The sequence below is a fragment of the Catharus ustulatus genome, chromosome 26 (assembly GCF_009819885.2).
Source record: "Catharus ustulatus isolate bCatUst1 chromosome 26, bCatUst1.pri.v2, whole genome shotgun sequence".
In the NCBI taxonomy this organism is placed as follows: Eukaryota; Metazoa; Chordata; class Aves; order Passeriformes; family Turdidae; genus Catharus; species Catharus ustulatus.
Genome location: NC_046246.1, coordinates 2,725,345 through 2,752,128, shown reverse-complemented (window position 1 = coordinate 2,752,128; position 26,784 = coordinate 2,725,345). Strand labels below are relative to the sequence as shown.

Here is a 26,784-nt window from a genome sequence, read left to right as displayed (position 1 = left end):
ACCTGGCAATTGAGGCAGTCAGCAAGGCACAGCTGCTCCCCTGCACTCAGCAGCTGCTGCTCCTCTCTGCCTGCACCTCAGGCAGCCTCTCAGCCCAGCTCTCGTACACCAGCAGCCTGTTTGTGCTCCATGCTCTGCAGGGACTACACCCCAGAGAGCCTCCCCATCTTCCCATCACTGCTGGAAAAGAGTTCCCCACCTCCACAGCTGGTAATGCTCCACTGCAGCATTGCTCCTGCAGTCACCTTCAAACACACCATTGCACAGCTTTCCCAAAGCACTGCTGATACTCCACATCCCCTTCACAGCACCTCTGACAGTGCTAAGAGACAAAAGGAAAAGCCCTATTCCAAACTGTGCTTCTTGTTCCCATGCTCTGCCCAATACAAAAAAAACTAATATCCAGAAAATTTTAGAGCATATGCAGACAGTTTACAATATACTAACAGCCAAAACTCACACAGAAATATCAACACCCACGTTACACAGGATACCTTTATGCAAAGACATTAGTCACATTCAGCAACATTAAAAACAACCCTGAAGAGCAGCTATACAGAATGGGATGCAGACAGAAGAGTGAGAGACTTCATTAGGAATTCTCAATTGCTTCAAGTTCAAATTCTCACACAAAGCAGTACTAGTAGTTATTTATTATCACCCAGGAATAATTGTTTTCCAGTAAAAACAGACATATTTCCAAATGATTCACACTACCTGAGAAATTAATGTTTTTCCAGCTCTGTTCCAGATCCTAGGTCAGGAATCTCCATTCTATTCCAGTAAATTCCACTAAGATATCACATGTAACAACAAGTTCTTGAAGAAGTTTCATCAGATTTTCCCTTTAAGGTAACCCACTGCACTCCCACGTGAGGCACAGGCACCTCAAAGGCACAAGCAGCTGAAAGTGCTGCAGTGGAATCAGATGATCAGCACAACCTTGGAGCCTCTGCAGCCTCAGAAACATATCCTATGATTTTCAAATCAATCCAGCAGGGAAGACACAAGCCAGTGCTGAACCTCAGGAGCCAGATAATGCACACAGAAGCAATTTTAATTAAAGCAATTTTGAGAATGAACGTGAAAACGAAGCCTGACAGATTTTGCTGCAACACGTACGGAGGGTGCAGCACTGCAGCAAAAGCTGTCACTCCCATCTGAGCAGAGCTGTGCTGCATGCAGCAGGGCTGACAGCACCAGGCAGCACAGCCACACTCTCAGGAGTCCTTGCTGCACAGCCCAGAGCTACCTTTCTGCAAGCACTGCATTGCATGCAGCAACAGAGGAAAATGTGAAAAGTAAGCATTCAAGGTGAAGAGAAACATTCTTCGCTAATTAAAGAGTTGCTTGAGCTTATGTTCATCGTGATCAGTCATGTAGAAAGACATTTTCAGCTTAGGATGAAGCATCTGTTTTTAGAGGTCAATTAGAACACTGGAACACTTACACAAGAAGGAGGAACACGGCCCTACTCTGTCACACTACAACGTGCTCCCCCTTCTGCTCCCACACAACCTTCACCCACCCTGGCACTGGCACTCCAGGGCAGTGTCCTCGCTGTCACCTGCTCCAGGGCCCTCGGGGGAGCCAGGAGCAGTCAATGAGAGCACCTGTTGCCCACTGGCTCCCGGAGTGGGAGAGCTGCTGTCCTGGTGTGATGTGTGTCCCCAGAAAGCACCTTCCTCATGTGCCCCACAGCACTGCTGTGCACAGCCCAGGTCAGGCAGCCCTCTCACATCACCTGCCTGCAGCCACAGATGCTTCCCTCTGCTGCTGCACAGCCTGACACATGAGCCCCAAGCTCCAGTGGTTTTGTAATATTAACCACCAAAGCCGAATCCTACCAGGGCTAAGGAAGCCTTGGTTCCCATCTCCTGCTGCTCTGCTTCCTCAGAGGCATGCAGTGCACAATCAAGGATAGCCACAAGTTGCAAGGGGTCTGAATTAAATCAGTCCTACTACTTCTGAGCCAAACAACCACAAATCCAAGCAAGGAACACGGGGGTTTTGTGGCAAAAAAATATTTAGATCAATGCCCCTTCCCCCGCCTCCAGGCATCAAGTTTGCAAGTTGAAATCACAAACCTCAAAATCGGCTGAGTTAATGAGTTAATTCAATACTAAGTAAGGTTTGATACTATGGCCTGGGCAGTACAGCAGGCCAAACTATGACTTAATCTATGACTTAAAAACCAATTAGCTAAGTAAATTCAGAACTATAAATGTTTACATGCAGGGGCTTGTCCATCCAGTACTGATTAAAAATCATTAAAGCCTACAGTTTCCCCTTTGTGACTTGAAGCAGCAAAACCACCACATTCCTCACAAAGCAGGGCAGACAGGAAGGAGGAGTGATGAGGAAGTATCCATACCTGACAGTGCATGTCTCCCTTTACTTCATCCCAGAGCACCCAGGAGCCCACCTGTCAGATCTGCCCGTGGAACCAGGCCAGGCTGCATGTGCCTGGACCAAGGGAGGAGAGTGAGCATGGCTGGGCTGTGGACAGCTGATTCCCTGACAGGGCAGGGCAGGATGACAGCTATTATGCTGCAGCAGGCCAAGGAGCAGCCACACGGAAGTTTCCAGCTCACACAAAGTATTTACACGTGAGGCTGGTGCATTTTGCTGGCCCAAGTTCAAATGCAGCTGCTCAGATGACAGGACTCTGAAGTCACTTTGCAAGGAGGACATTTGAGGTTTGTTCAATTCAATGAAGCTCTGATAAATGGGGCTAAAATATTGGAACTTAATAAATGCAGAAAATTTTCTATTCAAGTCTTCTAAACATGATGTCACTACTCCTCTGCCCAAACCTGGCAGGAACTTTGTAAAGGTAGCAGTCCAAACTCACTGTGAAAGCATGGTGGTGACAGAGACCTCAACACAGACAGCAATGCTTAGATTGCACTCACAGGGTGCATTCACTTTTCTGGACTGGGTTTCTATGAGAAAGTCAAATGTGCAGGAATAAAAATGTTACATTTGCTGCACAACTATCACAAGAAAGCACCAAAATATTCTCAGCTCAGGAAACAAATTGTGCATAGCATTCACGCTTCTGTGCATGCTGCTGTCAAGCTCAGGTAAAGCTGTGTGCTGCACCTGCATATCTTACTCCACCTTGGTGAGGGTTAAAGCACACAGGGCTGAGGCATCCTTACAACCCCTTATCTGCCAACACCACCAGGGCCTCAGCAGGGGAACATCACTGCCAAAACCTAAGACACCACGAGAGACACAAAAGCATTAAGGCCTAAATTGCCACATTCTGATGGCTGACATGCAATGCCACACTTTTTATTTGATCATTTCAAAAACACTGGTTTTCAGGCTGCTGAATAAACCCAAACCCCACCGACTTCACAGGAATGGCATGCCTGGCATGCCTTCTCAGTCAGGGTGGTTATGAAGGCTCCTAAATCTGGACAGTTAAGGGCAGATGGTTTGTGGGTTTTTCACCACACTGATTCTGTCACCAGCTCTAAACCCTCAAATCCAGAGAGATGTGACTGCCCACAGTGGTCCAGTGAGTGGCTGTAGCTGCCTCCAGGAGAAGGCTGCCAGCCCCTGTTACCCTGGCAAACAGCTGAGCTTGGACAGCGAGATTAATCACACTTTTGGTGACTATGGAGGGAAGAGGAGATCAAGTTAAAAGATTAAAACCCTCCAAAGATTCAGCCCATTGAAAGCAGAGAGAATAACAGTATGGAAGGACAAATCCAGCCACCAGCTTTGGGAATGCAGGAAATGCTAGCAAGCAACACCTGCTCATCAGCTGTCACCAAGTATTTGAAAACATTCATGCTTTCTACTTCATATGTGCAAATACAGCCATTACCCAAGGCAAAAAGTCTGTACAGCAGGCCTTAGACATGTGGAGATGTAACCATGTAACCATGCCATAACCATCACAACAAAAGTTCACCATCCTAACACATTTTAAGGGCTCCCATGATCTGCAGCCCACTAGTTAGTCTAAGACATATTACTGCTACAAATCATCACCCTCGTGGGAATCTTCCAATCTAAAATGACCTCCTAAAGAGATTATGCTTCATTTCAGTGTAACAATTGTATCAAAATTTGTCCCTTTTTTTTTGGTCATTTTGCTCAGTAAAGCCAGCCATACTTTCTGAAAAACTTCCATGAGGAAAGAGGCCTCTGGTTCCTCACCAACTGCAGTGGGAAAGAAAGGTTTCATGGAGGACATGCACAGCCTGAGTCCCTGGGTACAACAGTCTGGTAAGGTCATACTCACAGATGTAATCACCAACCCATTTGAACATACAAAATAATGTGGTCTAGATTGCAAGGCACACTGGGCTTTTAAATATTTTCATTTCTTGTAACAGCCACAATTGAGAGTTCTCTTTTTTAACAAGAGTTATTTTTGCCTACAATTCCTAGCCTCATATTAAATACAGAAAATCAGTAATTAGGCAATTTTCAGAACACAGGGATAGCCAGCCAGAAGGAGAGTGAAAAGTCTGTGTTCTTGTAACTTATTTCTACTTCTTAGGAAGTGAACAATGGCCTGTATTGGAGTGCAGAAACTTTACAATTTCACAGCATTATGAGGCAGCCGGGGTTGAAGGACCACTTAAACCAGGAGATGCAGGGGTTAGTTAATGGGAACCTGATTACTGTTGAATTGTGCTGCTCTCCCACACTCCCTTTGCCCCAACTCATTCCTTCCCCCAGGAACTTTCAGACACATATCCAAAAGAAACACAGCAATCAGCTCTCCATGTCCTCCTCCTCCTCGCAGTGTTACAGAGGGCTGGCTGCCCTGAGCAGCCCCAGGCTCTATGCCCGCAGAGGGGGTCCCATGCCCAGGAGGGGTCCCCGCACAAGTATCACAAATATGGGTGGGGGGCTCAGCCTGGCAGGCACTGCCCCCCGCTTTGTGCAGTCCTTGCTGCTGCAGAGCTGATACAAGGGAGGAATGACACTCCTGCAAACCAGCCCCGGAGCACGCTGTCCCTGCCGAAACACGCCAGCGACTGCACAGAGTGAGCAGGGCATGGAGCTGCACTGCACAGAGCGAGCGGAGCACGGAGCTGCACTGCACAGAGCGAGTAGGGCACGGAGCTGCACTGCACAGAGCGAGCGGGGCACAATGCTGCACTGCACAGAGCGAGCAGGGCAGAGAGCTGCACTGCACAGAGCGAGTAGGGCACGGAGCTGCACTGCACAGAGCGAGCGGGGCACGGAGCTGCACTGCACAGAGCGAGCGGGGCACGGAGCTGCACTGCACAGAGCGAGCGGGGCATGGAGCTGCACTGCACAGAGCGAGCGGGGCACAATGCTGCACAGCACAGAGCGAGCGGGGCACAATGCTGCACTGCACAGAGCGAGCGGGGCACGGAGCTGCACTGCACACAGTGAGCGGGGCACGGAGCTGCACTGCACAGAGCGAGCGGGGCACGGAGCTGCACTGCACAGAGCGAGCGGGGCACGGAGCTGCACTGCACAGAGCGAGCGGGGCACGGAGCTGCACTGCACAGCGTGAGCGGGGCACAATGCTGCACTGCACAGAGCGAGCAGGGCACAGAGCTGCACTGCACAGTGAGCAGGGCACGGAGCTACACTGCACAGAGCGAGCAGGGCACGGAGCTGCACTGCACAGAGCGAGCAGGGCACGGAGCTGCACTGCACAGTGAGCAGGGCACGGAGCTACACTGCACAGAGCGAGCAGGGTACAATGCTGCACTGCACAGAGTGAGCAGGGCACGGAGCTGCACTGCACACAGTGAGCAGGGCACAGAGCTGCACTGCACACAGTGAGCAGGGCACGGAGCTGCACTGCACAGAGCGAGCAGGGCACAGAGCTGCACTGCACAGAGCGAGCAGGGCACAGAGCTGCACTGCACAGAGCGAGCAGGGCACGGAGCTGCACTGCACAGAGCGAGCGGGGCACAATGCTGCACTGCACAGAGCGAGCGGGGCACGGAGCTGCACTGCACAGAGCGAGCAGGGCACAGAGCTGCACTGCACAGAGCGAGCGGGACATGGGGCTGCACTGCACAGAGCGAGCAGGACACGGAGCTGCACTGCACAGAGCGAGCAGGGCACGGAGCTGCACTGCACAGAGCGAGCGGGGCACAGAGCTGCACTGCACACAGCGAGCGGGGCACGGAGTTGCACTGCACAGTGAGCGGGGCACGGAGCTGCACTGCACAGAGCGAGCGGGGCACGGAGCTGCACTGCACACAGTGAGCGGGGCACGGAGCTGCACTGCACAGAGCGAGCAGGGCACAATGCTGCACTGCACAGAGTGAGCAGGGCACGGAGCTGCACTGCACAGAGTGAGCAGGGCACGGAGCTGCACTGCACAGAGCGAGCGGGGCACAATGCTGCACTGCACAGAGTGAGCGGGGCACGGAGCTGCACTGCACAGAGCGAGCGGGGCACGGAGCTGCACTGCACACAGCGAGCGGGGCACGGAGCTGCACTGCACACAGTGAGGAGGGCACGGAGCTGCCGGCCCTGTGCTCGCACAGACTGTAACACTGGGAACGGCGTGCCCCTCAGCGTCCTGCAGGTCAGCAGATGCATACCTCTGCCATGAGGCTGCAGGCATGTGCTCAGCTCCTGCGTTTTTTTCCCCCCTAAACACGGAATGCCACAGAGGATTCCAGGTTGTAAAAATCCCCCTTGGCACTGTCATCGCTGCGGTGCTGCTCGGAGGCGCTCGCCCACCCCTCTCGGCAGGACTCGATCAGCGACAGCCCCAACACAGCGATTGGAACAGAATTTATGCACCAGTTAAAATCTAATCACGCTGCACCTAACTCAAATGTGCTGATTAGCTGGGATGGTCACTTTAACTTGTGTTTAATTGGTTTAAAGGCTTCAGATGGAGCATTAGAAGGGGGAAAAAATGCAGATTTGCAATGAGAGCGCAGTCACCAAGGACAACCAGCGAAGGTCTGCTGTGCCACCGGCTTCACATGGCACACCTGACAAAGCCAATGGCTTCAGAAATGTTCGAAAGAGGCAAAAAAAAAGTTTCACAGTGCTCCATCAATTAATTCCCTCACGACGGGGGAGTAAAGAAGACTGAAGTGTTTAACAAAGTCAGAGCATCAGAAAAGCGTATATATAAAAGAATGTTAGTAATTATATGATAAACTTCAGCGGGCTGGGAAAGAAGGGGGAGTTGAGGTAAAATAAGCAACAGGAAAGGGAGTATGTGGCTGCAGCAAGGAAAAAAAAAAAAGGTTATCCACAGAAAACGCGTTAAACGCCTGGAAACCTCCAAAATCTCAACCAAGCCCCAGCCAATGGGCTCAGCAACTTCCTTGCGGGCAGCTCGCGACAGCGAGGAGCGGTGGGACGGTGCCCTTCCCGGGCGGGGACGGGACCGATCTCCGCTCAGGAAAGCGGCTGTTCCGGTCCCGTCGGAAGGAGCCCGACGGCGGCTCCATTTCCGAGCGGGAGCCGAGGCCCCGGCGGGCGCCTCAGGGCCGGCTCTCCCGCGGGGGGTCCCCGCCGCCGCCGCCGCCACCCGCGGGCAGCCCGGCCTGGAGGCAGCCGCTCGCCCGCACGGGAAGGGACGGGAAAGGCGGCGGCGGTCAAAGACAAAGCGGATGCCTCAAATTCCTCCCCGCCCCGCCGGTCTGCGGCACCCCCCGCCCTCCGCCCCTTCGTCGCCCACCTCTGCCTACCTGGGCAGCAGGAGCGCCAGGCTTCCCTCCCTCCCAGCCCAGGCTTGGGCAGCCGCAGCCCGCGAGGGGCTCCGGAGCTCGGGCGGCGGGTGCGGGCGCTGACAATGAGGGGAGGGACGCGGTACCGGGCGGTGCTTGACGTCAGCCGGGAGCGGGGCGGAGGCTGCGGCCCGGCCCGGCCGCCGTGCAGCTCCGCCGCGTCCGCCCCCGGCCCTGGAGAGGGCGGGGAGGGCCCGGCCGCCATTTTGGGGGGGTCTGAGGGCGCATGGGGCAGGGAGGGGAAACTTTCCGAAAGGGCCCAGGGAGGAGCGGGGCGGGCTCGGGAGTCGTGGATGCGGCGCAGCGCAGGCGCTGCCGTGGCTGGTTTTACGGTGGGTTCGTGTTCCAGAGCCTGCCGGACAACCCCTTCTCTGGAACGACCCGGGGCTGCCACTGCTACCACTGCCTCGGGGCTTTGGTGTTGGGGCAGGCAGTGCCGGCTGTTTAAAAGCAGGGCAGAGCCCCGCACCAGCTGGCACAACGAGGATTTTTCCTCCTCTGCCGTCTCACCCCCCCTTGAGTGCCATCTCTTGGAGAGTTTGGAAGTTGGTGGTCCATCAGCTGAGGCTGGTTCCACCTCTGGTGTCGGCAGCCCGGGGATGCGGAGATGGGATCGGAGCCAGGAGACGTCCCCGGCACTAACCGGAGGTGTTGATCCCGGTGCAGCTAAGCGGAGAGCAGAGCCCTGAGCGGGGGACGCGGTGAAGGACAGCGGGATGTGCCCGATGCTGTGTCCATCATCGCACTGCCCTTGCCCAGCTCAGCCCACAGACGTGCTCAGAGGCCGCTGAGCAATTCCAGCGTCCCGGCCCGGCAGCGAGACGTGGCAGCCTCGGAACCTATTGGCCATCGTGGGGACATCTGGGGGAAAAGTGGAGCTGCTTCCTCACCTTGTAACATCTCTCATTCCACTTCTCCCTTTCTGTACTTTTGTCTGCAACTTCCACTAAGTCCTCATCAATAAAATTATTAAAGAAAAAAAAATTGCTTTCTCTTAGAGCAGCCAGAACTTCCTTAGTTTTCCTCTACATCATTTCCTTTCCCTGGACAGAAATGTCTAAGTCTCTAACCTCACACCACTAAGCTTTTTTTCTCTGAAATAACCAGCCTGGGCAGCGCAGCCCTTGTTGGCACAGCACTGTACCACCAGCTGTAGCCATGCTGTGTGACACAGAGCAGGCAGCTTGTCTCTCACTTGGATCCAGAGATTTGACATTTATCATTTCCTCGGTTTCATTCTCTCTCTTCCTCACACCGCAGACCACACCCAACAGCTGGTTCGGTTGCCACCCTGGCGAGGGGCTTTTTGTCCTCTTTTATCAGTTTATTTCCCCTCACCTCCCTCCATCTCTGGGTGGTCAGGACTTCACCTCACACCTTGTGCTTTCCCTCCAGCAGCAGCTCACCGTGCCAGTGCTGCTGGGACCTGTGGCACAGGAGCCTGAGGAGTGTCTCAGTCCTTAGTGAGCATTTGCTCTTGTTTGCACTGCTGCATGATGAGGAGTCACCAAAGCCTGAGGCATGGTTGCAATGTTTACCTCTTGGATTGGAAGGATGGGTGCTGGGTTTCCAAAACCCAAAGCAGGGTGCCAGCACCACTGGTAGAAAACTTTTCCCAGATGTTCCCACAATGGTTGATAGAAAGGCTGAATAGTTTCAAGGGAGCAGGATTTCAACAATGTGGGCAGGTGTGACCAGAGATGATGGGCAAGGGGAGATGACAAACACAATAAAATCACAAATGATATGGGGAAGCAGCAGGAGCTGTCGGTGTGTCTGACAATAGAGGATCCACATGGGTGTAGTAGCTTTAAACAAATAAAATTAACTCATGCATCTTATGCACAGCTTGATAACGTGAGAAGTGGATGGCTCCAGGATGCCATGAACACCAGAGGCATGAGATTCAAAAGGGATTAGCCAAATTTACAGAGAGCAGATTCTTCAGTAGTTATTAAAAATGTCTATCTGAGTCATCTTCCAGTTCATGAAGTCCCTGAACTGACTCTTCAGGTACTGCTATTTTGTACTCCCTCTGTTTGTGTGGTGAATGTGAGGTGTCTGAGTTGATCTTGTTGCTGCTGATGCATGCAGTTGCATGTCCCTCCTAAAATTACTTGTGTGTATGTGCTGCTTCTTCTGCACCAGTTCTGGGATTTGTTCACTTTATCAAACTGGCTGACAATTAGCTCAGAGTGAATGCTTCTCCGTCTCCAGTGAGTTGAATTAGCCCACTGTTTTCTAAGCCAGTGGTTCTTGCTTCTCTCTGCAAACTGGAAGTGGAGATTCTCCTGTTATTACCTGATTCCAGGTTTTAAGTACTTAGAAGATCAGAGTCATGATAAGATCCTGATACTTGTTGAATGAATTTCTAACAGCTCCTGGCAGAGCTGGTTGTGCTAGATGCTACACAGAGTTTCAGAGCAGTACTGAACACAGCAAGCAGGGGAAAAGAAACAGAATTATGCTTGTGTGGACAGAAGTGCATGGCTTGCTAGTCTCACATCATTATCAGCAGTCTATAGGACAATATAAGTTTTGATGGGTTTGGGGTTTTGTGTGTATAACTGTTTCTTGTTCCTAGAATCAGCAAGGTGCCACCACAAGCCCCCAGAGAAGTCTGCATGTCAAGGTACGGTAACAAAGACACTGAGCAGCACGTAAGGAATGGGTTGATGTAAGTTTATACTGCTGCTGTCTTCCTCTCAGGCAGAAAGCATAAACACCATCTCCTCAAACTGAGTCTTCATCACAGCAGTCTTCACCAGCTGCATCAGGAGCCAGAAGCTGACACACCTGGAGAACACCAGGATGGGGAGTGGCAATTGCTGGAAATAATACACAGGATTTACACACACTATGAGTAGGGTTTGTCTGAATACATCAGGCATCTCCACTACTGATTCTTCTACACAAGTCTCATTTCAGTCTTGCAGCCTAGGCAATGTAAACAATGTCAATAAAGTCAGTTGGTTTGAGGGGATGTTTCACCTCTTCCTGGAGCAGACATCTTAAAAATGTCAGCTGAATTAGGTCTACACATGGGGCCAGAAAAGGTCCATTTAAGGATACCAAGGGTGCTTGCCAAAATAATTTGGACTGGATCTTGGACTTGAGTGTGAAGGGAATGAAGAAGTGGCTTGGTGGTTGAGCTGAAAGTCTCATATCAACAATATGAAGTCCAATGGGCAACTAGTTCCTAGGGGCATCCATCAGGGATGGAAGCTGATAGGTCAATAGTGATTAATGTCTTTAATAATGACCTGGACAATGAGTTGTCTTGCACACTCAGCAAGTTTGCAAACTAAACACCAAACTGGGGAGAGCAATGGCAATATGTTGTAGGTCAGGGCTGGGGAAGAGGACCTCCTCCTCCTCAGATCTAGAAACACAATTGCTTAGGAGATGGCTGGAGGTACTGTATATGTGAAAAAGATGACAGAGAGGAAATCTGACAGAAAGGGCTCTTAACTTCTCATTTCCTTCTTTGTCACCAGTGATGATGAACTATAAATGCAAAATCTGTTACTGACCAGAAGTGTATGGAATATGTGACTAGTTGACTAGTCAGTGGTGGTTTCCAGTGAATCATCTTTTTGAAAAGAGGATTTCTTTATTGAAAAAGAATTCAGAAAAGGTGGATGAATTTTGCTGGAGCTGTTGGGAACTCCTCACCTGTGAGTGACAAGAGGTACTGAGGACACGTAGTGAAACTGTCATAAAATAAATTGCATGGGAACCACAGCTACATCTGTCTCTCTTGACATTCGTTCAAGGACTTACAAGGTTTACTGCAGAGGGAGTTGTGAACTCAAAAAAGAAAAGCAGGATACTGAGTTGTTTCCATGGTAGTTCAGAATTTGAAATTGTCTATCCATCATTAACTGCTACAGAATAGACAGGAAAATACAAACCATCATATCTTCACAGTACCAAAATAGCTTTTGTATTAGAGTATCAGAGTGGTAACATAATTGTAAATGAAAGTGTTCTGGCACTGTTATAAAGTGTGTTCTGCAAAAACATTTCCTTCATGTCATAGACTGATTACATATACAAAACAGGAAGAGGACTTTTGGGCATGTTTGTTTGTGAGGATGTGTTCAGTTCAGCAATAGGGCTTCATTTGCTTAAGTAGTGTTACATACAGAGAATTTGTTCTTTTGTACTCCCCTGACAAGGAGCTGTTTTCAGATTGGTGAGCACTGTAGGATTGCTTCAACCCATAGGTTTTCAATGACCATCTTTCTTTCACATAGCAAGGTTCAGGTTTGTCCTGGGAGGAGTGATCAAGTTCCACTTTCATTGTCCTGCCAGCCTTCAGTCACGGTGACTCCTCATTGCTGAAACTCATCCCCTTCCCTGGCTGTAGGAATAACCTGCACTGGAATTTAATTGCAGGGTGCTGCAGTGAACAGACATGCTTGGACATATATGTAGCTATTTCTTCTGTTTTCAATAAATTTTACATTATCATTGAAATAATTATCTACTTCTATACAAACATAACATGTTTTAACTTACCTTTGTGCTCAACATTGCAAGAGCTTCACTGGAGATGCACTCAGCTCTCATTCAGCCCTCATGTACCTTCTGTGAAATGCATTTGTGTGCTCTGGACTGCAATTCACAGAGCATTGTAAAACATGGCAAATATGGACATTGATCTCTGTGACATGAGAGCCTCCTCCCTCCAACTCAGAGGCTGTGGGTGTTATTTATCTTTAATTTATGATTGTCCCTGGCAAGTGTTTTCATCTGCCAGTTCTATATCACTGTTTTTTCCAATATAAGCTGCTGAGGCCTGCTATCAAATATTTACTAATAATAAGAATGGTGTAATACTAGACCAAGTGCCTTTTAAAACTAACTTACAATCTAATCAAAGAAAGGTCTTACTTTGTTTACTTTTGAATTAAACAGGATCAAAGAAGCATGGTGGATCATCTTCCTATGCTGTATTTTGCCATGCTGTTCTTCATTTCATTCGAAATCAAGAGTAGGAAATAGAGGAAAAGGACAAAAGCATGGTTGATACAGGCGGGAATGGACTAGCCAACCTCTCAAAGGCCTTTCCAGGACCATGAGCTGTAAATTTTTGTTTCACACTGAGCAAGTGAAACACATCAAACTGGCCCAAGCTGAACATTTCGGACTGTCGTCATCAGAGGAGGATTAAAAATTGACTGCTGTTATAGCAGCAAATTGAACAGTACCAGGGACTGTTCCAGTGTGGGAGTTCAGTTGTCTGCACTAGTTCATGCCCAGTTAATATCTCCTGGTTATCTACTAGTTGATGGTTCAGCTGTGGCCTGTCTCAGCTGACATCCCCAGGACATGCACCAGCCCAGGAGTGAGCACAGGCAGGAGCCTGCACTGACAGCAGCCACTCTGGACACACTTTGGGAGCAGGCTGTGTGGACATGGCCATGTAGTGGCACCATCAAAATCTCTTAAGCTTGGCAGAGCTAGGGAGGGTGGAGGAGCCATGTCCCAAACAGAGCAGCTTCAGGTGCCTTCAGTGACAGAGAGAACTGCTGTTCTCTGGCCACACAACTGCTCAAACTCTGCAGCATGTGGATGCTCCTGGGGCAGCACTTTATTTATCCTCAGCACAGGCACCAGCAATAGGGAGAAGCTGCAAAGCTGTGCTGCAAATGCAAAGGAGAGGCTGAAACCTGTGGTGGGCACGTGCACTGTGGGGGAGTGTTTTGGGATGGCCACAGCAGTGGATGGTGAGGATGAATTGGGGCAGGCTGAGAGATGGAAGGGCAGTCAGAACGATCATGGGGTGATTTTAAAAGTAATATGTGGCTCTCATATTCAGTATAGACATGACACTTCTAATGTGAAATGCCCAGAGACTAAAACGTTGCATGAAATTTGAGCTGCACTGCTTGGTGTGCTGCCTTGTCTGAGACTTCATCCAAAACCTCCATGTACCACCTCCCCACCTGCCAAATCAGGGAAATAATTCCAGAGGCAGGGAAGTGTGTGTTAGCAGAGACTGTGACCCCAGCAGAGGGTCCTGACAGGGATTCCTGACCACAGTTTATCTGAGCAGTATTTAAACCAGTACAGGAACAGGGGTGCTACATCCACCCCAATAATCTTAATTACTAAGAAAGTTCTCCATGGTACATCACTTTGTTCTCCCCTCTCTAACTTCCCATATCTTGTCACCAAGGAGTGAACCTTCTGGCTATTTTATGAGGTCCTAGTCATTCCACACTGGCACTTACACCATATTCTTCTGTTTCAGTTTATGCATGCAAAAAGATTAAATGACAGAAATGTAAGATCAACCGTTTTCATGCTATTTATTTTGTAGCATTTCTGCACTGGTTGTTCTATTCATGATAAAATGTGTAATAATTAATTCAAACATATTGTCTCCTTTCTACACTTCACCAAAAGCATAGCTTCAAATGCAGCATTTGTGAGATCTCCACATAACAATCTGTGCTATGCTGCTCTGCCCTACTGCTGAATATAGTCAGGCTGTGTCACACATCTGAAAAAGTTACAGGTTTTATCAGCTTCACATGGGTAAGATACATGCCATAGGAAATATAATTATTAGATCCTGGTCTCCAGAAACTTTCTCAGCCGACATAAATGGTTAATAATAAACAGCAGAAACACTAACATCTTGTAAATACACACACAATGTCATCCCATCAGGTTAGAAAGTGTGGTAGAATTGGATGATGTGTCACCTCATCACACAAGACAAGCTCCCTGGTTCACACACCTTGCCTTGTTGCAAAGCTTATTTTTGTGTCCTTGATCTTATATACAGCCATGATCACTGCAGAGACCATGGACAAGTTCTGTTATGCCGTGTACAATCCCAGACAGGAAGTACCAAATTGGCAAGAAATTCCAGTTACATGCACAGGACAGGGTAGCAGCAGAGATGGCAATTACCACTCTGTTCCTTAGGAATAAAAGCATGGAAAGTTCCAGGTAGGCTGTGGGAATGCACAAGGGTCAGTTGCACAAGAGGAGAGTCTCAAGAGGAGCACTTTTGGAAAAGTATTAGTTTTTGGAAAGCCTGTTTAAATTCTTCATTAAAAGCTGTATAAATGACTGGATTGATTAATGAGTTTAGGTAACCCAACCAGGTAAAAAAGTCCATTAGGATGGGATGAAACCAACAGGCATCTTGGCAGATTGGTAGGACTAGGGATATGACAAAAAAAGGCAGCCAGCAGAAAATGAAAGCTCCCAGAATAATGCCTAAAGTTTTGGTAGCTTTCCTTTCTCTCGCTGCAGAAATTCTTTTCCTTTCCAGCGCACTATCTGCAAGTTTTATTTTAACATGACCAATAAATATTGGGGATCCACCTGAATGGGAGTGCCCTTCATGGAGGCTGGCATTAATGGAGCAGAGGGAAGACCCTGCAGAGCCAGCAATCAGGTGTGCAGTAGTAAAACGTTTCCCATACAGTGAGGGTGGCTTCAGGATCCTGGATCGAGCTGCCACATAAATTCTACCGTACAATATCAGGAGGAGCACGGTTGGGATGTAGAAAGCTCCGCAAGTAGAATAAATCGTGTAGGAAATTTGTTCCGTGTTTACAGCACACTTTGCAATTTCTTCAGGAGCTTTCACTTGCCTCCAGAAAAACGGTGGCACAGAGATGCTGACAGATATCATCCAGACCACGGCAATCATGAGGGCTGCTCGGCCGGCAGTGCGGCGTTTGGTGTATTCCAGAGCGTCCGTGATAGCCCAGTACCTGTCCAGGGCAATGACACACAGGTGCAGGATGGAGGCTGTGCAGCACGTGATGTCTGATGACAGCCAGATGTCACACAGCAGCTGGCCAAAGGCCCACGTGTGGGTGACAGTGTAGACAATGCTGACAGGCATCACCAGGACTGACACCAGCAGATCGGTCACTGCCAAGGAGCCAATGAGGTAATTTGCAGGTGTGTGGAGCTTTCTAGTCACAAAAATTGTAATAACAACAAAAGCGTTGGCAAGGATTGTTGCCAAAGTTATGACAGACAGAAGGATTGACAGTGAAATCTTCAGCCCTAAGAGTGTCCTTTCATCCCAAGACAGTGGTGCTTCAGTGACATTCAGTGATTTATTTGCTGAGCTCTGGAGAGAGAACTGAGCTGAATGGTTGTACTGAGTCATCCTCTGCTCTGCTTTCACCTTCCAGTGTAATATTTCTGGGATGATGGAGAAAGATGCTCACTTCTTTTGGTGAAACAGAATTTTTCATACTTTGGTCCCACACTGAAGAATTATTAACTTGTTGAAAACTTCAGCTGACACAGTAGATGAGGTACCCTCCTATGCAATATTTTCCATCACATCACATCAATTACACCATTGTTGAAGCAAAATATCATCCAGACATGAGTCTGGTGTACGAAAATGAAAACAGTACTATATATAATTGGAATTTAGGTGGTTTTCATCTTGAAGAAAATTAAATAAGTATTTAATATCTCTTTTTTTTCCACACCTCCTTTCTGATGTAACCTTCTGCAAAGTTACAAAAATCAATACTGAAGAGTAAGAGATGGAAAAAACATCTGGGCATGCAGCTGACACCCCTTTGCTACACTCAAGAATATTTTCCCTTTCTCTCTAATAGCTGAGGGTCGTGGTTTTGGTATTTACAAGGGACACTTTACTAGAGTACCTAACATATAAAACAATGCTTCTGGATTCCTTCTGTAGACATAATTTTTGCCAGATTTGCAAATCAAGACTTCTTCAAGTGCAGATCTCCATTTTCATTTATTTCTCCGGACTATTCATGTTTTCCCTTCAACAATTACTCTTCAAATGCTGAAGTCAGGTGTAGCAGAGCCCAATGCATTGGTGCACACTTCTTGAAAGAGAATCTGAATCCTGAATGGTTGTGAATGGCTTTGAAGTGTGCTAGGAGGGCTGCAAGGAGGAACACAAACTTCTCCAAGGAGACAATCACCAGATAATCACCTTCTCCAGCCATCAGAAGTGCCTCTCTCAGTCATCACTGGTGCCAATCCGTGCCATCCAACACAGAACAGGGAGTTGGGAATCTGTGGAGCAAGAGGAGTATATGTTCTACATGAAACATTAGCACTTTGAATTCAGACTCCCTTAAGCTCATAAATTCTAATATAAGAAGAAACAGCTTTCAGTTTGCTGTGTTTGCTGTGTTTGCTGTGTTTGACTTTTTATATACAACCACCTTCTGTGAGTCAAACATTTTTAGACTTTTCTAATAAGGAGACAGAAAAATCTTGTATTTCACATTAGACTGTTACTTTTTTATATTTTTTTGACAAAAGGTTCAATTGATAAGAATTTTTGAACCTAAAAATGTTCAAGAGTGACCAAAGTCCATCAAATCCAGCCACCAGTCTCTGGCAATGGTCCATATATTCAGCTCAACCCTTTTGCCATTTTCTGATGATTTCCCAACACTATACGTATTTTGGAGACAGAGACCAGAAACAGAAACAGTTGTTGATGTGGATACACCATAGATTTATAATTCAGCATAATGGTGGGGTTTATTTCCTAATGATTTCTGAGAAGTACTTTGCTTTTTGAATCATTGCATAGCACCGACCTGACATTTCCACAGAGCAGTCCCAATTAATGTAATTCCAGATACCTTGAGTGGTGATAGCAGCTTTTTTCCCCTCTCTGCTCAGATTTTGCATCTGCAAGCATTGTATTCCTTCTCCCACTTTTTAACTAAGGCTCTTTGGAACTCTGCACAGCCAGTCCTTGTCTTCAATACCCTGAAGAGCTTTGTTTCATCATCAGATGTCACCACCACGCTGCTCATGGACTTTCCAGATCACTCAAAGTCTCTTGAGAGTCTAAGTAATTTTATCAGTTCACTTCATACACTCATCAGCTTTTCTTAATTAATTAACAGATTGGTGAAGCATATCTTCCTTTACTGAACTCAGAACTCCACTGCTGGTTACCCAAATCACCATATTTACTGTGTGTAAAACAATACACTGTTTCTTGTCATTTCTGCACACTGGCTGGAGGTTCAGATTTCAGGGTATGGCTCAGCAGTTTCCCAGACCCTTTGGGAAGCAGCAGCACAGTGTTTGTCCTGCAGCTGGCAGGTGCAAAGGGAGATGAAGTGAGGCTGACCCCTGCTGATGCCACCATCACACTTCGAGTTGCATTGAGCTCTCTCCCCAAGCACTGTCTGAGAGTAAAATTTTGTTGTAGTTCCCTTTGGCCAGAAATAAAGGTTCCACTTGTAAATATCTCCTGATTTCTCTTTAGTGAATAGACATGTTGAAGTTAATCTTACTTCTCTAAGGAATTGCCCTTTTTTTTTTTTTTTTTTAACCATACCTTTATCTCTCTGACACAGTAATGGCTCACTCCAGAACTCTCACTTGTAGGGACTAAGAAATCCCTTACCTGAAACAATGGGCTCATTGCACATCCCACACAGGAGGAAATCTAAACTAAACCCACCAGACAGACTTACTAGCACTATTAAAAACTGTTCAATGTCTGTATTACCTAAAAGCCAAAGCAAATCCAACCCTGATGTCAGTTGTCACTGAAAAAAGAGATATCAAGCTTTTCCCATATCCTGTATCAGCTTTTTCTCTCTGTTACAACATTCCAGCAATGTGAACTGAAGTGACTGCATCTCACCTACCTGAACAAGCCTGTTAGTTGTCCTATTGCTTCCACCAGCTTGCAGTCACTGTGGGAGAAAAATAAACTGGTGTGAAACACACTGTTTGCAGTCCAATGAACTAGTCTAGAGTTCAAATTAATTCTAAATCTTCAACATACTGATAAATAAGCAGGAGAAATAAATAGGTAAATAAATAGGAGAAAGTTGTACTGAAACCACACATATACCTAGTTACTGAATTCATTTTTATAAATAAATTATATTTTCCTCTAATGTGATCACCAAAGGAAAAGAACCAGTGTTCTATTAGAATGCTTCAAGTACATTATCATTTATCATGGACTCAGGGAAAGTTACCATCTAGACAAAATGAACATATTCCAAATAATTTAGTATTTCAATGAAGTTACCTTTTACTCAACAAAAGAATGATGAATGCAGGTAAATTATTTTCCTTTCAGAAAGAAAAAGAACTTACACTTGTGTAAATTACGGATACTGAAGAAGAATAGAATTAAATGACAAGCAGTCATTAAATTAAGTCAAGTACAAGGTAATAACACATGATACAAGGTCCTTAACATCCCTGTTAAGGAATGCAGGACATAAACACACAGATATGACATATCCTGAAAGACCAGGGCCCATGGAAGTGCCCACCCATGTCTCCTGAGAGCAGAGGGACAAGCTGCAGGATGAACACGGTCTCTGGAGCATGAGGAGCACCAGGCAGAACCTGGAATCCATTCAGTGCCAGCAGCTCAGGGCACAGCTGCAGGGCCAGCTGCAGGTTGAACTCTTGTAGGTAACAGCTTCTTCAAGAGATCTGAGACTGCCACAGGAAACTTTGTGTTGAGCTGGTGAGAAAACCAGGTGTGACTGTGAGTGTGGAGCTACAGCTGTGAAGGGTTTTGGTGGTGCAAGTGTGACAGCCAGAGCAGCTCCTGGATGGTCAGACAGGGAACTTTCCTTAATGCTGGTGATGTTATCACTCCAGATAAGAGAGCATTATTGTCTCTGTGTGTGCCACTCACAGGCTGTGTGCTGTGTGTGCTGGCAGTGCAGCCTGCAGGCAGCTGGGTGTGTGGGAGCAGCCCCACCCGGCAGGGCATGGCAGGTTTGTCACCCTGCTTTGTCACCAGGTTTGTCACACTTCACAGCATGGGAATCGTCTCATTTGCCTTGGCTGCATCTCCACTGTACTTGGTCCATCTTTCCCTGGGCTTCACCTGATGCTCATGGCCATGGACTGTGAGCACTTTCCCTTCAAAGTGCCTGAAATAACTTGAAGGTGATGCCACAACCATCCAGAGTGAGGTTTTCACAGCACAGCACAGCACACTTCTATACAGAGCCATATATACAGTGCCATATATACAGTGCCATGCTGCAGCAAGCCACTGTGTTGTGTTGGATGCTTGCAGGCAAGACTTGATAAAGAGCAGTCAGGAGCAGCACAGAGCAAAGGAGGGCACTCCTGTCCTTGGTTTATCCAAGCAGGGCACTCCTGCTCTTGGTTTGTCCGGGAAAGGCATTCCTGTCTTTGGTTTGTCCAAGGAGGGCACTCCTGTGCTTGGTTTATCAAGGAAGGGCACTCCTGCCCTTGGTTTGTCCAAGCAGGGCACTCCTGCCCTTGGTTTATCAAGGAAGGCACTCCTGCCCTTGGTTTATCCAGTAAGGGCACTCCTGCCCTTGGTTTATCCAGGAAAGGCACTCCTGTGCTTGGTTTGTCCAAGCAGGGCACTCCTGCCCTTGGTTTGTCCAAGCAGGACACTCCTGCCCTTGGTTTGTCCCTGCTGCTGCCCCAGTACCTCACCCACACTGCTGTCCCTGTGGGTTGTCCACACTATGGCATTAACTGGTGCTGGTTTGGCAGCCAAGGGAAGATGGGACAAACACAAATTGAAGATGGGGCCAAGCCATGCAGTGAGGATGAGAAACCAAGGCACAGAGAGACTCTGGGCTGATGTTACAGTGATGATACAACCACAGCAAGCAGCACTTCCTCAGAGGAAGGAGCATTTAAATGGAGAGACAATTCCAGACATTGCAGTGCTATTTAACTTAGCAGAAAGCTTAGCTCAGGGTCTGGAAGGTGAAGCAAGCTCATATGCAATGTGAAAAAAAGAACACACTTAAGTGTTTATGGTAACAATGGCACTGCTTCAAGGCCCTCCCTTAAAACCAGGTGCTTAGGAAAAGGTGCTTTGTGTTCCAGCCCTGCAATTAAACTCAGAGAGCAAGGGCAAGGTGGCAGGGGAGGGTCTCTGAGGAAAAACCAAGCACCAGGTGTGCACACTGGCAGGCAGGAGAAGGCTGGGTGGCTCCAGGAGCTCCCCAGTGTCATCCCTGATCAAGTGCCATCATGTGGGCACTGGCACTGCAGACATTACCCAGGGTCAGTCCCAAGGGTTAACAAAGTTCCCACACATTTCTGTCCCTTTTGGAGCACAGCAAGTACTGGAGAGTGGGGCAATTCCTGCAGACCCTAATTTAATGACTCCATTTCAGAGGATGCTGGGCTGCAAGGAGGAGGCTGCATCCCTGCAGAGCTAGGCTAGAGCAGGATAAATAATGTGCACAAAACAGGTATGTTGAAATAAAAACACAGAATTTACTTTTTCACTAAATAGAATAGGAAAAAAATGAGGAAAATGAGACAAAATATCCTTTAGGAGTCGCACATTTCCTTTAAGCTCACACTGAAGTTAGAGGAATTAGGGAATCCATTTATCCATTTTCTTCTCTTGAAGCTGGAGAATTGCAAAGGGATGGCTGAGAACAGAGCTAGTGTTCAGCAAACTGCTGAAAATTCATTTTGTAACTGATTCTCACTTTTCATTTAAATGTAGAACCCACAGAATAGACCAGGTCTAGTCTGTCATGCTGAAAGCTCCACTGCTTCCAGTGAGAGCCAACAGCAGGTGGCCAGAGGCAGGAGAGGAGATGGCATTCTGGCCAGGAGGAACCCCTCTGAAAGCCCATTTCAGAGCAGAATTTAAAAGAGGGAGCGAATTTTGAATAAATCCTTGCATATTTGGACAATTGACTCAAGCATGCATCATAGAGTAGGTATGGAGCTCAACCTGAAGACAAAACAAGAAATACATTTAGTATTAGCTCTAGGAATCTGCCCATCCAGAGATCATAACCAAACATGGATGCAGCTCCTGGGGGAAACCAGGCAATGCTACAGTGTATTGCACTGAAAAATCAAAGGTTTACATACAGTCTGTGTAAATTCTCTTTGCACCTGAATTTGTGCTCAAGCCCAGCAGTAGCTGGGCCCTTTAGGGCTGAGCATCTCCCTTCACAGCCAGCGAGGGGAGCTGGTAGAGAAGAGTTCAGCTTCTGGGAAAGCCTGCCTGACTCAGAGTGTTCACTCCAGCACGGCACATGCAGCATGGCTAGATGTCTAATCTGACTATTTCCAAGTAAATCAAGCATTCCTATTTAGTCCATTTGATATAGAGAACAGCATTATATCTGAGAAAATATATGCCAAACATTTTTCATTTTACAAAAGCAAATATTAGCAGTGTTTAACACCTTTACTGGCATCTCCCCACCTTCTGTTTTCACTAAGCTTTTAAGAAATCATTGGTATTTTTTCTCTCTTACCTTTATTTACACGCCACTAATATGTATTAGCTATCCATCCCACTGTTAATCACCAAGTTACAATTGCTGGTACACCTTTTATAACTTATAAACTATATATTACTTATCAAAGAGAAAGTCTGGGGTTTAATGGGCAGTGATCCTGGTAAATACTACATTGCAAAAAGAGACTCTACAATATATTACCAATAAGGTCTTTGGAGGGAACAGGGGCTGGAGCACTCAGCTCTCAGCTGTAAAGTCTCCAGTGACAAACGTCCATCACACAAAATCTCCAATAAACTTTTTCCTTTTCACCTTTTTTTCTCCCATTATGACTCAGTGTCGTGTAATCAGTGGAATTTTAAGGGCTAAAGAAATCCAGTGGGGTGTGAGATTGTAATGCCAGCTGTGTCCAAGAGCCAGCAAGGTGGGATCTGGAGCAATGACACTGACTCTGATCTGAGCTAAGTGAGACAGAAACTTTGATCCGACACACATGAGTGGCTCATCTCAGACTCCAGCTATGGAAATTACTTTCCTCTAGTCTTCTAGAAGCTGTTGAGTGGTCCCCATTTATTTCCAATTTCTGCCAAGGACACCTGGAGTGACACCACCATGTACAAGCCTAACTTGAGCTTTTCAGCCTTGCCTGATGTGTGGAAGCAATGGTGGATGCAGGAGAGCTGGAGCAGGGACAGGAGATCAGGTGGGGTCTCCCAGGTGCCTGCCCTGAAACACCAGAAAGAATGGGGAACTGATGTTAAAAATTCCTACATAGTACCTCTAGAAAGTTTTCAGGAACTTTTCCAAATGTTTAATGATGTTTAAATGTCTTTATTCTTAAGTCAATAAATGCTACCATACATCCAACGAGCAACAAGGCTCATTCGGAGTGCTCTGGAAAACACCAATGCATTCAGAGTCCTCAGAGCTCAAATCTTCAAATTTTTAAAATCAGCTGGAATCTATAATGATAAATGCTAGAGACATCTGTAAAGAAGAAAAAGTTCTTGCAAGTCCCATCCACATCATCCTTGCTTGGTCCAGCACTTCACTGTGCTCTGTGGCTCCTCTGTTGATGCCTCACTGAATTCAGTTTCATTATGCACAGCCACTCTCTGAGATTTTATCCACAGCACAGTAGTCCATTAAGATTTTTAAGGGTTATCCATATTTTCACTTTTATGCTTTGGCCATTGTTCTTTCCCTGACCTTTTTTTCCATTCCAGAAGTCAAGAATTATATTTTTTCTAGAAAGGATCTCAAAGGGTTGCTTGCAAAGGGATTTGAAAGGCATTGGTTGGTGTGCTAATACTTGCACTGACATAAACAGGTATGCCTTAAAAATACAAACTATGATGATAAATCATGATTGGTTTGCCTAACTATAAAAACTGAATGAGAGTGTACCCCTGATTGCCAACAATGAGGATGAGAGGGGTTCAGAAGGCTCCTCCTGCAGCACTTCCTCACCTAATAAAGGAACCTTTCCAGAAACATGACTTACACTTCTTGGAAGTAGCACCCTGGATCCTCTTACCCTCTGTCCTGAAGGCAATTCAGGAAAAAACTGGGAACAATTTCTGCCTGAATGACCTCCAGCTGCAGGAGGTGAGTGAAGGAACATACAGGGATTTTACCTGGACACAAGCAGGATTAAACATTTTCTACCATACAATTCTGCAATTCCAACAGCAATTGTACCATGATAGGATTGAGAAGGCCCAGGAGTTGGTATTCTCAGAAATTGTTTGGGTGTGAAATGACACTGCTGGAGTTCCAGCCCAGAGCACTAGGGAAGGGCATTAAGGTTAAAGTTGAGTTTAAGTGCAAGGTGTGTAGCTCAGGCAGAAAAGAGCAGCTCCCCTGTTCTCCCATGATGGAGAGAAACCAGCTCAGCAAAGGCTCTGCACAGTGTCAGATCAATGTGCACTGTCAGCAGAGCCTGTGACATTGTGCCAGGGCAAAACAGCAAACACCTTGGCAAGTGTGTAACTGGGAATGAGGCCTTGAAGAGATCTTGTTCTGTTCATTTTGAGCAAAACCAAATGACAGCCTGGCATTCAGCCTTGGGCACTGTTCCCAAGAAGATACAGAGCACACAGCAAGAAATCAGAAGGTAGCAGCAGGAATCATCAGAAAAGAAAATGTATGGCAAGAAAATGTATGGGAATAAACTGCATGGGAACAGGGATGTCGGGCTGAGCACAGCTGAGGGAGATGTTCAACAGTCTTTCTTTGCATGAGAGCATGCAGAAAAGGAAGGAATAATCTGTTCCCTGTGGCTGTGACTAATATCACTGAAAGGATATAACTACAGCAAGGAAGACTGAGCCATTAGGAAAACTTTGGAGAGAGAGTAAGAGTAGTGAAACTAAGTATTGCTTAAAGACACTGTGACATCTCAATCACAGAAAGTCACAAGGAGAAGTCACATAATCTTTTTGGAGTGTGATTTCCTAAAACGAGTGAAGAACCAAGTGAATTAGTCTACCCCTTGTAAAATGGTGAAAAACATAATTTTTTGACTGCAATGTGCTTGATTCCCAGCCCATCAGAAGTGTGATCTATCAGAAGAAAATGAATGAGTGACTGGTGAGAATGCTACTCTGACATCATCCAGAACTGGGAGTAAATGTGAAAACCAGAGAACTTTACAAGTAACATGGAAAACAACAAATTGACTATGTTTTTGATATTTGCTAATTTGAATATTTGACAAGCATGTATAATGGACATCCTAAATCCTTTGTTATGATGCTGGTTTAACTTTAAAGACAATATTAAAAGAAAAGCAAATTTGCCTTAAAACCTCACAGATCCCAGATTGCTTTCTGGAATAATCTGTTTAACACTCTATTGACAGCAGTTCCTGGAAGGAGGAAGTTACAATTACTGGCAAAGTAATCCCACTCCTCTAAAATCAGTTGTCCTCTTAATTTTGCAAAGGAAGTATTTTTTTTCCCTGGGGTTTACATCAGGCTCACAACAGGGAAAGGGGCTGTCTCTGTGGAAGAAGCATTATTCTCCCTGAAGTCCATGTTCCAGTTTCATGCATTGCTGCCCTCGTACACTGCAAACACCAGACTGCAACGCTGGCAATCCTTGTTCCTGTCTGGGTCCTGCAGGACCACAGCTCATCCCCAAAGTGGTTCACATTTATCATTGACACAACAGGTGACAGATGGTCTGTTGGCTCCGTGTGAGGAAATAATGTTTTTTGTCCTGAAAAGCCTGGCTTGCATCGAGCAGGCACGTACAGGTACAGATAGGTGAGGATTCTGAGATTTCAGGATTCCTGTGGACACTCCTGGCTTTACTCTGGCTCCTCATCAGAGGTGACCTTTGGCTGCCATCATACCCGAAGCAGGAGTGAAGGAGAAACCTTCACAGGTAGCTGTGTCACTCGTGGAATACAAACCAGGATGGTGTGGGATAATTACAGGAAAACTTACAGTAACCCAAAGCTTTCCCCAGGGCAATCCACATAAAATGACACTTCTAAGGTGGTTACTTCATTTAATACAGTATTACCCTGTACCTGGGGGAAGAGACCTGCACGGAGCATTTAAAACCCTAAATCGTTTGTGAGCTTCCCTCCCACATACAGAGCATAAAGTGTCATTGCAGGCTGCCCAGAAAGGCTGTGCTCAAACATTCAAGGTCAGGTTGGACAGGGGGGCTCTGAGCAGCCTGGCTTGGTTGAAGAGGCATTTCGTGGCTGGGGGGACGGACGGGGTGACCTCTAAAAGTCCCTTCCCACCCAAACCCTCCGGTAATTCCGTGATGCCCGTGTCCGGCGCTGCGCTCTCCGCAGGGCGATGCCCGGGGAGTTCTGCCCGCCCCATCCACCTGCAGATCGCAGAGCCGGAGCGATGCCACCGCAGACCTCAGCCCCCAGCTCCCGACCCCCTCCTCCCGCTCGCCATCCTCCTCCGGCGGCTCCCTGGGCTTCTGCCGGGGCCACCGTGGCGAAACCTCCAACGCTGTGTCCCCGAGAGCCAACTTCAGCCGGGGCCAAGCACCGGCCCGTCGGCATCTCCGGGCATCTCCGGGCATCTCCCGGGCATCTCCGGGCATCTCTCCAACATCTCCCCAGTATCTCCCGGGCATCTCCCCAGTATTTCCCGGGCATCTCTCCAACATCTCCCCAGCATCTCCGGGCATCTCCCCAGTATTTCCCGGGCATCTCTCCAACATCTCCCCAGCATCTCCCGGGCATCTCCGGGCATCTCCAGACATCTCCGGGCATCTCCCGGGCATCTCCCCAGCATCACCCCAGTATCTCCCCAGTATCTCCCGGGCATCTCTCCAGCATCTCCCCGGCATCTCCCCGGCACTCACCCGCTGTCCCCGCCGTGCCGCTCTCTCCCGGTTCCGTCAGTGCCCGGCCTAAAACACCGGCGGCCCCGGCCGGGCTCGTCGCCCCCGCGCTGCTCGTCCCGTTCTGCTCCTGCTCCTGCTCCTGCTCCTGCTCCTGCTCCTGCTCCTGCTCCGCTCCCTCCCCTTCGCTCCCCTCCCCTTCTCTCCGCTCCTCAGCGTGTCGGGGCGGTCGCTGGGGGTCGGTGTGCTCGGAGCTCTGCCCGCCCGTGGGTCGGGGAAGGGACAGTCCCTCCTTGGCCAGAGACCCCCGCCCCAGCGCCCCCAGCCCCAGCCCCGGCTCGGGCGGTCCCGGCTCGGTCGGTCCTGGCTCGGTCGGTCCCGATTCGGGCGGTCCCGATTCGAGCAGTCCCGTTTCGGTCGGTCCCGGTTCGGTCGGTCCCAGTTCGGGCAGTCCCGGCTCGGTCGGTCCCGGTTCGGTCGGTCCCGGTCAGTCGGTCCCGGTCAGT

At 47.8% G+C, this 26,784-nt stretch overlaps 2 protein-coding genes across 3 annotated transcripts in view; both read right to left on the bottom strand.

Annotated features, from left to right (window-relative positions):
- The window catches only part of LUZP1 (leucine zipper protein 1), a 30,939-nt gene extending 23,146 nt beyond the window's left edge, over positions 1-7,793 (bottom strand). The window contains exon 1 of one of the 2 annotated variants that reach the window (XM_033080817.1): positions 7,674-7,793. The gene's annotated coding sequence lies outside the window, so the exon portion shown is untranslated. Of the gene's footprint in view, positions 1-717; positions 1,115-7,673 lie in introns of those variants that run through there. The other variant, XM_033080818.2, reaches the window with a different exon arrangement.
- Positions 7,794-14,015: 6,222 nt separating this feature from the next.
- On the bottom strand, positions 14,016-26,568 carry HTR1D (5-hydroxytryptamine receptor 1D). Its single transcript, XM_033081007.1, has 3 exons — positions 26,300-26,568; positions 18,371-18,418; positions 14,016-16,763 (listed from the first exon to the last, which is right to left on the bottom strand). The coding sequence occupies exon 3, from the start codon at positions 15,862-15,864 to the stop codon at positions 14,728-14,730; it is 1,137 nt and encodes a 378-aa protein (XP_032936898.1). The 5' UTR covers positions 15,865-16,763; positions 18,371-18,418; positions 26,300-26,568; the 3' UTR covers positions 14,016-14,727.
- Between the last annotated feature and the right edge of the window lie 216 nt (positions 26,569-26,784).

What these genes read in the sequence shown, in the direction of transcription:
- HTR1D (XM_033081007.1), bottom strand. Translation starts at nt 15,864, where the DNA reads ATGACTCAGTACAACCATTCAGCTCAGTTCTCTCTCCAGAGCTCAGCA.